Raw genomic sequence first — 13,282 nt, forward strand, 5'->3', positions numbered from 1 at the left:
ACCCTAACCGACCTATCTCTGGGAGCAGTTTCGTATTTAGGGTCATCAAAAAAAAATAACCCTAACCTACCTATCTCTGGGAGCAGTTTCGTTTTACGGGTCATAAAAAAAAATAACCATAACCTACCTATCTCTGGGAGCAATTTCGTTTTTAGGGTCTTAAAAAAAATAACCATAACCTACCTATCTCTGGGAGCAGTTTGGTTTTACGGGTCATAAAAAAAATGCTAAATATAGTTGTGATCCAATAATAAGTATGCGAAATTTCAATTTGGGCAAACGTTATTTAACAATAAATAGTTAGGTATAATAAAACATTTGCTTAGTAACAATTTTTCTAAATAAATCGTGGTAAAATGAACATCTGCTAAATAAAATTGTGTTCAAATAAAAATTATGCTAAATAATAATATGCTAAGCATTGGTTTGCCAACTAAAAGTACTGCAATAAGTTGGTTGGGAAGTGAAATTAGGCGAAAAATATTTCGGCGAGATGGCAGTACACCAATTTAACCTTATTGGTAAAAACATATCTACCTAAAGCGAGTTCAAAATTTCACTATCTGCATCTCTATCGTTCTTGCATATAATCAAGTAATAGATAGGCAGATAGCAAAATTTATAACTTCGATGTTCGCGGCAGTCCCTCTTGGGTGACTTTATGTTTTGCGCCTAGAGGGATTAAATAGCTTTTACTCTTTGATGTTTAATGTGGAGTCTCGGCCCGATTCGAACTTTAAGATATTATCAACTCTAGATACGACATGGATTAGATATGTCAGTGTCAAAAGTGACGTTTCTTCAAACAAAAACGTCACTTTTGACACTGACATATCGGTTCTAGTCATTATATTTGACGTATCTTAAATTTCGAATCGGGCTGTCTGTCTGGAAAGAGAAGAGTCATGGAATATAAGGAAACCAATACATTTAATGACTTTTCTCTTTCCGCGAAGACTCTAGTCGTGTTTTATTTGAAGGAAAATATCATATAAGTATTTCTAGACCATGGTGCCCCCTCTCCCTAGGGTCATCAAGATTACATTGAATTTTTTTGGTAAATTGAGTGACGTTCATTGCTGCATTTCAGCTGAGAAATATCGATATCGGATGTCGGAAGGCGCCTATGACAAAAACAGCTGCAGGAGAGTGCTATTGGCATTAAGTCCAGGTGGACTCAAAAAGCCTATAGCCTATAGCCTAGCCTAGGACAAGTAGTCCAATTAGGTAGGTCCAACTTCGAGAAAGAGGTCAACCGCCGAATCCAACTCGGTTGGGCAGCGTTCGGGAAACTACGTAATGTCTTTTCGTCCGACATACCTCAGTGCCTCAAGACGAAAATCTTTAATCAATGTGTGTTACCAGTGATGATTTACGGCTCCGAAACGTGGTCTTTCACTATCGGCCTCATCTCAAAACTCAAAGTCGCTCAGCGAGCTATGGGGAGGGCTATGCTCGGATTTTCTCTACATGATCGAATCAGAAATGAGGAGATCCGTAGACGAACTAAAGTCACCGACATAGCCCACCGGATTAGCAAGCTGAATTAGCAATGGGCAGGCCACATTGCACGCAGAGAAGATGGCCGATGGGGTCGAAAAGTGCTCGAGTGGAGACCACGGACTAGCAAGCGCAGCGTAGGACGTCCAGCCACAAGATGGACAGACGACCTTGTTAAGGCCGCCGGAAGTCGCTGGATGCGGGTCGCTTCAAACCGGTACGTATGGAGGTCCAAGGGGGAGGCCTATGTTCAGCAGTGGACGTCTTATGGCTGAGATGATGATGATGATGGACGCAAAAAAGGTTTTTTGCGTTATTTATCGTTTATTAGTAATAATGATTTATTAAATGCATAAATAAACACATATAAGTATTTTACTTGTGGAGTTGCATTTGTGGGGTCATGGTTGAAGAAAACGGACACCATGGCCTAAGCTGCTTGAAATGCGCCGGGCGTTTTTCAAGGCATCATGCTATCAATGATGTAATCCGCAGGGCTCTGGTGTCGGCCAACGTCCCTTGCGTTTTGGAGCCTCCAGGGTTGTGCCGCACAGATGGCAAGAGGCCTGCCGGTCTGACATTGGTTCCATGGCAGAAGGGACGGTGCCTCCTGTGGGATGCAACGTGCGTCAGTACGTTTGCGCCGTCCCACTTGAATCTCACGGTGAGGTCTGCTGGCTCAGCCGCGGAGTATGCGGCTAAAATGAAGCATGTTAAGTACTCTGCCCTGGAGCCAATGTACGACTTTGTGCCAGTTGCAGTCGAGACTGCGGGACCTTGGGCTTTGGAGGCCAAGGTATTCGTATGGGGTTTGGGCCGGCGGCTGAGGGACAGGGGGTGTGACCCTCGGTCCGGATCGTACCTAGTTCAACAAATCTCATTGGCCATTCAACGTGGTAACGCTGCCAGTGTGATGGGGACTTTTGAACCAGGTACGATTCGTGACAATTGTTTTGTTTAAAAATGACGAAGCCTGGTGCGGACATCATCATTGGTTTGTTTTAGACGAAGCATGTTGCGGATTTGCATTTGTGGCCACCTGACGAAGCCTGCGTTGTGGATATAAAAAAAAATTGTACTGTAATCATATATGTTGTGAAATAAATAAATCTAAAAGGTATAGTAGTATTTTACTTCCTTCTGACATCCGATATCTAATCGGACAATGTGAAAACGCTCTTACGATGAAATGGTTTTTTTTATATATAAGTATTGGGGACATCTTACACAGATCAACCTAGACCCAAACTAAGCAAAGCTTGTACTATGGGTGCTAGGCGACGATATACATACTTATATAGATAAATACACGCTTATATACCTACATAGAAAACACCCATGACTCAGGAACAAGTAACGGGTGTCCCAAAAAGAACGCAAGATTTCAATTTGCCGCCATTTTTGTATTTTAGTGCTGGCAGCCCTAATTAATTACTTAACTAAAACTATTTGACAGCTGAATGATTAGGGTTTGTAAAAATGGCGGGTTATACGAAAGATCAACGCGTTTTTATTATTGATCAATATTTCAAAAGTAATGAAAGTTTGGCGGGTACTGTTCGAAAATTCCGTGCAAAATATGGTCTGAATATTGACTTGACTTCATCAACTGTGAGCAGAGTAGTTGGAAAATTCAGGGAGAGTGGATCAATTCATGATGTTCATTCCACTGGTCGCCCAAAAACAAGCCGTTCAAATGGCAATATCGAATCAGTGCGTCAGAATGTCCGTGAACATCCAGGAACATCCATTAGGCATCGTGGACAAGTTACTGTTAATGGAGCTCGATATCGCGACATGATAACAAGGTTTTTTCTAGCCGAATTAGAAGATATCAATGTGGTTTCAACAAGACGGGGCCACTTGCCACACAGCCAGAAACTGAATCATGAAACATTTCCTAGTCGTGTGATCTCTCGATTCGGTGATCAGAATTGGCCCCCTAGATCTTGCGATTTAACGCCTTTAGACTTCTTTTTATGGGGTTATTTAAAGTCTAAAGTCTATGTCAATAAGCCCACAGCCACTCATACTTTAAAAGAGGAAATTCGACGCTGCATTGGAGAAATTCAGCCGCATCTATGCAAAATGGTCATAGAAAATTTTGACAAAAGAGTGCGTATGTGCCAGCAAAGCCTAGGAGGACATTTGCCTGACGTATTATTCCACAAATAACCCTATTTTATGTATTTCAAGACTTTATATACAAATATATTATAACGAAAAAAAATGTGTTTTTCATCAATTTCAAATCTTGCGTCCTTTTTGGGACACCCTTTATTAGTGTTCATCACACAAATAAATGCCCTTACTGGGATTCGAACCCAGGACCATTGGCTTCGCAGGCAGGGTCACTAGCCATTAGGCTAGACCGGTCGTTATCACAGATTTATCCAAGCTTCACAACAATTTGCCGATACCAAAAAGCAAGTTACCTAGTTATTCTTGCCAGGATTCAAACCCATGCTTTTGAAATTCAGACACTGATCACAGAACCGTATCTATGAAACCTGCGGTCGTATAATTGTTATAGCATTTTTTGTGATAAGTACTACAAAAATTCAAAGTCATAAAATACTCATGCGATAATATCCACGTACCTACATAGAATAACAAGTAATTTATATATAAAAGGCCTCCTAAATGTGCAGCGTCTACAGTTTCTTAACGATGTTTTAAGCTTGTTATTCGTACAATAATATACAATGCTAGTAACATTCTGGGTGGCGGTCTGCCTCGCCAGCAGTGCCGTTGTGGCTGTCTCTCTTGACAAACCATACTACGACCTGGACGACGCCGAAAATCTTTTCAAAGACTTCATTAAGCAGCATGGAAAAGTATACAATGGAAGAGAATATTTAGAAAGACTTGAAATTTTCAAGGAAAGTTTAAAAGATATAAACTTTCGAAATGAAAAGTATCCTCTGACGGTGTTTGCAGTAAATCGCTTCTCTGATTTAACACCTGATGAGCTGGAATTATACCGTGGCATCGTGCCTTTAAGAAATGTAACAGAAAATAAAACTACAATGCCTTTTCACCCTAACATTGTGTCTAATGAAGTACCCGCATTTGACTGGAGAAAAGAAGGGATTATTTCACCCGTCAAGGACCAAGGAAAATGTGGCTGCGGGTATATCTTTGCTACAGTTGGTAATATTTTTCATATTTTATTTATGGCGAATAAAAACAAGACTAAAATAACTTAGTTGCTTCGTTAAACAATATTTTCAATTGGTCTCTTTCATGCTTTTTCGTCAAGAATCAATTTTATTGTATTTTGTACTATTCTCAGAATTTAGTCTCTCCAATGACATAGATAACGCATTTTTGTACTCATTATATATTTTTGTTTATTCTTTATTAAATATCTTTCACACTCCAGCCTGAAGTTATAAATTAGAAATAGTAACAGCTCTAAGTCTTAGTCTAAGTCTTAGAGCTGTTACAATTTCTTGCCGATTAAGCGAACAATCTATCCATGGAGTATTTATAAGTTCAGTCTGCATTGTGAAAGATATTGAATAAAGAATAAACAAAAATATATAATTCAGTACAAAAAACTAAGAGTACGTTCGGGGCACATTTCACTTAATAAGTTTGGATTCATGATGCGTAAAGTTACCTCACCATTATGTTTAGAGTGTGATATGATTGAGGACGACCAGATATTGGTGGAATGTGTGCGGAACGAGTTTAGGAGCCGACTGAAAATATAATTTACTACTTTTCACAATGTTGGTGGCTGCAATAGTGCCCTGGCTTATCCATTGTCGGACGAGGCCAGAGCACTGTTCAAGCTAGTAAATATAGGCCTAAGTAATCGTAAATGAGTGTGATTGCATGTTGATTACATGGAGCAACATAATCGCTAAGCGATAAAGCTCTGTAATAAAGATTTTAAAAAATCTTTCACACTGTTCACAGCTAACGTCGAATCCAGGTATGCTATGAAGCATAGGCAGTGTCTGGCCTTCTCTGAGAGCCAGGCTCTTGACTGTTGCTCACATAACAGAGGATGTGAGGGAGGCAGCGGTATGGACATGTTGTGGGTCTTAAGGCAAGTAATTTTTTAGGATTCCGTATCCAAAGGGTAAAAACGGGACCCTATTACCTGACTTCGCTGTTCGTCTGTCTGTCTGTCTGTCTTTCTGTCTGTCACCAGACTATATCTCATAAACCATGTCTACGGTATAAGGTATGAACCGTGAGAGCTAGGCAGTTGAAATTTTAACAGAAGATATATTTCTGTTGCCGATATGGCAACAAATACTAAAAACAGAATATAATAAATATTTAAGTGGGGCTCCCATACAACAAACGTGATTTTTTTGCGTAATGGTACGGAACCCCTTGTGCGCGAGTCCGATTCACACTTGGCCGGTTTTCTCATTAAAAACAAATATTTAACTAATTTAGCCAAGTGTATCTCAAGCCCGTACGCCGAGTGTTCCGTACTTGATACTGCTATATATGTTATAAGGAAATTACTTTAAATTAGTGATATACTCGTCAACAGTTGTTTAACAATAACTATGTGCTTTAGGGGAAAATAATCATTATAAGGTGGTGGTACTAGTGCTCGACATGCTAATGCCCAATAGATGACACCCTGCTGTCACCTCTCTTGACAATGATTTAAGTTTCAAGATGACATGTACAGGGACCGAGTCGAGCACCCGTACCAACACGTTACCTATTTTCAATACACGATTTAACATACTCATTATACAAAAAAAATGCTCTAGTTATAGCAACAAATAGGTACGTATTAAAAACGTTTCTTCAAGCGCAAGTTGGATGAAAGGAAAATAATTGGCCAAGAGCATGTCGGGCCATGCTCAATGTAGGGTTTCATAGTTACTATTCTGTGAAAATAGACCAAACGGGGGCTATCAGTAAGCATCATGTACATTACAAGTATAAGGGAGTACCTGTGCAGCGCTTTGTACCTACTTTTTACTTCTTTTTACTAAGAATAGAAGATTTTTTGCAATAACTCAATAACTACTGGACCGATCATGTTCGCTATTATTTTAATTGAAAGTATTTATTAAGCTTTTGTTTCACGATTTTTTTCATATTTTTTAGACCCATGGTTCAAAAGTTAGAGGGGGGGTGGACACATATTTTTTTTTCTTTCGGAGCGATTATTTCCGAAAATATTAACAAGGTTTATTAAAAAATGGTTTTTGGAGACCCTTATTAGTTTTGAAAGACTTATCCAACGATACCTAACACTATTGGGACTACACTCTGTCGCAATGCATGGTTTATGTATCTATGCCAAATTGCAGCTTTCTAGCGCTAACGATTACGGAGCAAAGCCTCGGTCAGACAGACAGACAGATAGACAGACATGGCGAAACTATAAGGGTTTCTAGGTGACTACGAAACTCTAAAAACAATGTAGGTATATTATAGTCGTTCGTTTTGTAGTAGGGCCCGGAACTGGTAAACCTATCTGCCGGATTCGAAGTTTAACAGCCGTATTCGAACAATGAGATACGTCAAATACTAGATATTGAAACGATATAGATTGGATATGTCAGTGTCAAACAAGTGTCAAAAGTGACGTTTTTGTTTGAAGAAACGTCACATTTGACACTGACATATATAATCCATATCGTTTCTAGATCTATTAATTGACGTATCTTAAAGTTAGAATCGGGCCGTTTGTCTATTGTTAAGTAAATCCGCACATGCTACCTAAGGTAAACGTACTAGACTAGTACGTTTACCTTTGGTAGTGCTCGACATGCTAATGCCCAATAGATGACACCTTGCTGTCACCTCTATTGACAATGACTTAAGTTTAAATATGACATGTAATGGAACCGCGTCGAGCACCAGTACGTTTACCTTACTACATACTTGCAAAAAAAAGGGTCGGTCATCGGCGTATGATAATTGGTAGAGATGCACCGGATATTCGGTTACTATCCGGTATCCGGCCTATCCGGCCACTATTTTAATATCCGGCCGGATACCGGATAGCAACATTGCTTGATATCTGAGTAAACAAATTGGATCTAAGAAACAGTCACGTCATAATCGTACCCGTTTATTATTTTAAAACAATTTAAACATTCCACTCACTTGCACGCGCACTCATTTCGAACCCAGCAATGAGTCCGCGCGAAAGTTAACTACGAAACGGGTGAAAACCTGCACAATACGCACCTGAAAAACCGAAATGTAGGTATAGATCCGCCGGTCAGGCCAAATATCCGGTATCCGGCCAAACAACTATCCGTTGCATCTCTAATAATTGGCATCTGAGCGCGGAAAAACAATGTAAGTGCGCTCTCTGATAACGCACCTTTGTTACGCATCTCGATGACACATTTTAGACTGGTTCTGTAGCGCTCGACTCGTCGGCACTAGAGATGGGTAACTACCCGGGTAAATACCCGAGAGCGGGTATTTACCCGGTAAATACCCGATATTTACCTACCCGCGGATAAATACGCGGGTATTTTCGTTTTTCTTCTAAATTTGATGTGTTTAATGGTATGTGAGTATAAATAAGATTAATTTAAGTATTTTTTTATAATGTTACATAAAATGTATGTTCAAACTAATTACGAAAAGGTTGCTATGAGGTGAAGTTCGATTTTAACATATCAGTCCAATTAGAAAAATCGTGTAAAATCATTCCCTGGCTTCCGGAAATGTTTTAAAATGCTTTTAATATACATTAGAAAGATGAAAATAAAGAATACTTATGAATGATAATAAAAAAAAATTGTGCAGTATCCCAACTTGGGAAGCTTATAAGTCAAACACATTTAGTTTTAGGACAAAAATGTATATAACCTTTTTTGTAGAAAATTATGTCTACTTTAGTTTGTACATACAACACTTTTCGATATTAATGACAGATTCCAAGAAATATGAAAAAGTTCACTTTTGCCCCCCTCCCCCCAACCACACCCCCCGCCGACCGAAGTTGGAATGTGTATTATCAACGTATAAGTACGATAATTTACTCAAGTCTAAAAAAAATACTCTTATGACGGCGTTTTTTTAATATTTATCAAAATTGTACTAAAAATTCCTTAGTTACAACTGCAACTGCAACTAAACCATTTCATTTTAAATGACACACAATAATTACAGCCATTAACTCGGTTTATATCTCCACTTTAACACAAATCGACATGTGCAACAAGAAATGAATCTACCCGTCCATTTGGGTAGATACGGGTAAATACCGGGTAGATGGGTATTTACCGGGTATTTACCTGGGTGGGTAAATTGGGTAAATACCCGCGACCCATCTTTAGTCGGCACTCAGTAAAGTGACCGAACTTTTTTTTTGTGCAGGTAACGTAGCATGTGCGGTGTAACTTACTATACCGTAAAATGGGGTGAGTAGGCGCAAAACTGACATTCAAACCTCGATAACATTTTACTTTTACATAATTATGCAAATGGTGTATATGTCGCAGTCAAAAGTGTGAACTGGTCAAAAGAACTTTTAACCGACAAAAACAGGCAAAACTGCTTTTGACTGAGCATGTTGGTCAAAAGTAGTTTTACCTGAAAATCATTGGTTAATAGTAATTGTGACTGTTACTATCAGTCAAAAGTACTCGCAGAAATAGGTAGGTTAGGGTTATATTTTTTGCTACGCCCTAAAAACGAAACTGCTGCCAGAAATAGGTATGATTTTCAGATAAAACTACTTTTGACCAACATGCTCAGTCAAAAGCAGTTTTGCCTGTTATTGTCGGTTAAAAGTTCTTTTGACCAGTTCACACTTTTGACTGCAACATATATAATAAGTGTTCCGGACGGTTGTATTTTAGTTTTTATTTTATTTTGGGTAGTTCCATTTCATAGCTTTGACGATAAACAGGAAATCCCACCTCACCCCGTAGTCCCACGTAATTGGGGTGAGATGGGTTTTCATACAAAGGTGATTTTGGAAGACTGTTGGATCGATTTTTTTTATTACTATAGCTCCATTTTAAATTGGAATACATTATTTTTGTAGCAGTATCCTTAAAATCCCATCTCACCCCCCTTTTAATCCCTTCTCTCCCTATTCATAACCCAATTCTCCCTGCGAACCCTACTCACCCCATTTTACGGTACTACCTAGATAATGAGTTACGGCGCGATTCGGGAAATGATTTAGAGACTCACTAGATATGAAATAGTAAAGATATGTGACGTTCCACGGCAAAAGGTACCTTATGGCGGCTGACGCTTACGCTATTATTAACGTCGCTCCAATATTCAGCCGGGGCAATGGTACCCTTTGCCGTGGAAAGTCACATAACTTTACTATTTCATACCTATGTAGTGAATCTCTAATTCATTTCCCGAATCGCGCCGTTAGCCGAGAGCGTTTTCACATTGTCCGATCCGATAACGAGTTTTAGTAAATCTTTGAATGCAGTTTTGTTTCTTTTTAAAAATAAGGGATGTCTTCTTTAAGTAAAATGAACCAGCTTAAGGATTTAAGGTAGTTTCCCTCCAGGGCCCGGCTTATCTTTCCACACTGTGTAATTAAAACCGATCGAAAAAAATGTATCGGGATGACAGGTGCAATGAAATGTCACGTGATCATTCCATACATTATCAGTGGGGAGGCACTCCTGACTTCGGTCGAACTCGGCTCCGTTCGGCTCAGCATTGCTCCGAGCAATTATTAGGGTTGGCACCACTTGACTTCCTTTTGCGTGCACGACCATGCACAGATAAGATAATCACTTGAATTTTGACAACCCTAAATAGCCGAAAGGGATAGTGCCATATATTAGAAAGGGATAGCATGATTCGACCCTGAACCGCTGTCAAACTTCGGGTTTGTAGCAAGTGTCCTTTCTGTACGGTAGTACTATTATTTCTTCTGTGACATTATTTCACTTTCGATTGGGGTTTTCTACCATTTATAAATTGATTGTCACTTGGTTTTATTATAGTCGATGTTTTAGACCAGCGGTTCTCAATCTTTTTTTTTGACGGAATCCTTTTGGAAAGCGAAATACTTGATGGAACCCTACAATAAAACAATAGTTTTTAGAAGTGTGTTTTATGCATAGTACAATTTTTCGAGGCGACTAAAGCATAGTGTTCTAAATTCTTGCGGAACCCCTGCAGGGGTGTCGCGGAACCCTAGGGTTCCGCGGAACACATTTAGAGAATGGCTGTTTTAGACATTAACTGTACCATACAACTGCCTTTAACGGTTTTTAATGTTATCCAGAGATTATTATCAACAAGATATGGGATTCATGATGGAAAAAGATTATCCATATTACCCAGAAAAGCAGGCTTGTCATTATAACAAGAGCGAGGAAGTTACTAAGATACTTCCTTGGAGCATTCTACTGCCGGTTCATGATGAAGAATACTTAAAGATCTTTTTGGTAAATCGAGGACCTCCTTCTATCTGTAAGTACCACATACACTACACTCATAATAAAAACAAACATGTTCTGTATAACACTTTAAACTCTCGCGTTTTGTACACATATTTAATTACACAAACGGGTCTACCGCGATATAATTTCATTGTTTTTACCTTTAATTCCGACGTTTCAGCTGAGTTGCACCAGCTGTGCATTGCAGCTACCCGTTAAAGTCTAATTTCGGGTAGTTTAGTGGTGTTTTATTAAAATTATCTCTGTTGACATTTGTTGGGACGTCAGTCTTTCCGTGACCACAGCTGGTGCAACTCAGCTGAAACGTCGAAATTAAAGGTAAAAACAATGAAATTATATCGCGGTAGACCCGTTTGTGTAATTAAAAAAACATGTTCTGATTTAATTTTTCATTTACTAAACCTGCGAGCAACTAGCTCTTAATGTTTAAAATTCAGTAGAGAAAAAGACAGTATTTAAAATTGCATTTTGGAGCCTCCTGGTTTGAGCCGTACCTACAATTAGCAAGAGGCCGGACGGTCTTATGGCTCCTCTATACGATGGGCCAGCGCCGGCCACTCCAAGGGACGCATTTATGCGTTAGATGGAGCAAGTGATATTGCTATCTCATTCTACCGCATGGCTGCGTCCCTTGGAGTGGCCGGCGCTGGCCCATCGTGTAGAGGAGCCATTACATTGATCCCTTCGGCAAAAGGTCGGAGCCTGCTATGGGATGCCACATGCGTGAGTACTTTTGCTCCTACTCATGTCAGTCAAACAAGCAAGAAGGCAGGGTCACAGGGCGGACACGCCATACATCAAAAATCATTTGCGTTTATATGTGTGCGCGGCACGTCTGTACAACTCGTCATTGTGTATGTGTGGGTAAGTCGCTTTACTGAGTGGACGCCAGAAGTCCGCCAGATCCATGTCGCGGCCAGGCGCAGGGCGAGGTAATGCGAGTCGGGGCGGGGCGGTGCGTGGCCGTTCTGTATGATAATACTATTACCTACCTTATTCTGTGGCAGGGTGCAGTGGATGAGGCTGCTGCTAAATTTAAGCTTGGTAAATACGCCAATCTAGGACCGCTAGGATATTGTTCCGGACTTACAGACACTGCATCTAAAAAACACCTATTTTTCATTTCAGGCTTAAGTGCTGCTGATTTCAAACATTATTCTGGAGGAATACTGGAACCTGACTTGTGCACCGGCAAACCTTTAGATCACTGCGTGCTCTTAGTAGGGTATGGAGAAGGTCCGTATTCTTCAAAATTGTATGAAAAATACATATGTCTCGCTACGAGATACGATATCCTTATTCAAACGAGCTCAATGTCATTTGATATCCCAACAAAAACATAAATGTGAAATGAGAGCCAAGTCCTATTATTAACCCTTAAACAGGCCTGACGCATTTTTTACTTTTGATTACTGATTCGGGTAGGTAATAGCTTAAAAAGAAAAGAAATTTCTTGATTTTTTTTTATTCCATTCAATAAAAAAACCCGGTGGTTTTTATATGCCCACTGCTCGTGACCAATGGTGCTACGTGGTCCTGATATGGCCACTGCCTTGTTAGCCATACAGAGTAGTTTTAAGGACAAGTCATGTGCACATCACATTTACACTTGCGTCACAAAATGCACTAACTGCCAGCACTTTCTTGGCTCGCATGGATGTAGTGGCTCGTAAGATTGACCGTTGAATAAATATTTGATTTAAAAACCAAAGGAAAATATGTATATTACTTTTGTACTATGAGGGTTCATTCATAGTAATGAATCTTACCCTTAAATGTCACGTAAACTCCCTGCAGGGCAGAGGCCACTTATAAACCACTCGAACGTACCCCAGACGGGCAGAGGTTTCATACGAACCACAAACTTTTAGATCGAATATTTTATCAGAAAACAATAACTAAGGTAAGTTATGACTTACATTATCTAATAATCTACCATAAAAATACAAAACAAAATACTTACAGTACTTTTTTTGGGCGTAGCGAACTTATACAGCGGGAGAAACGTACAAAAACTGCCATTTTTTGTCGATTTGAACTTGAAAATTTTCAAAGAAATTTGTTTTGACACCTGTCATTTTTTTACGTTCCGATATCACCCACTTAATAGACTTTACGGCAATGACAATTTGAGGACGTTGTATTTACTCAGCTCGCCAAAAAAAAATCATTTGCTATGTGGTACTTATAGATACACAACCTGTTTAAGGGTTAAGAATATGACTGTGTCGTTGTTGACTCGCCGACAAAAGAATTGAGATTTATGATGGGTGCCCATTTCTGTGCTGTGTAGAAAATCCTGGAATTATAAGGGATTTGTCTTGGTTAGTTTTTGCTTATAGGTTATATGCACAATTACTATTTTAGGTTATAAATCATAATAA

At 39.4% G+C, this 13,282-nt stretch overlaps 1 protein-coding gene across 1 annotated transcript in view; it reads left to right on the plus strand.

Moving 5' to 3' along the window:
• The first annotated feature begins 4,205 nt into the window (after positions 1 to 4,205).
• Positions 4,206 to 13,282, plus strand: part of LOC134792288 (procathepsin L-like) — a 48,377-nt gene continuing 39,300 nt past the window's right edge. Inside the window, exons 1-4 of the mRNA XM_063763558.1 lie at positions 4,206 to 4,653; positions 5,428 to 5,560; positions 10,721 to 10,883; positions 11,906 to 12,134. Coding sequence (XP_063619628.1) covers positions 4,206 to 4,653; positions 5,428 to 5,560; positions 10,721 to 10,883; positions 11,906 to 12,134 — 973 coding nt within the window. The remainder of the gene's footprint in view (positions 4,654 to 5,427; positions 5,561 to 10,720; positions 10,884 to 11,905; positions 12,135 to 13,282) is intronic.

This window comes from Cydia splendana, chromosome 7, assembly GCF_910591565.1.
Source record: "Cydia splendana chromosome 7, ilCydSple1.2, whole genome shotgun sequence".
NCBI lineage: Eukaryota > Metazoa > Arthropoda > Insecta > Lepidoptera > Tortricidae > Cydia > Cydia splendana.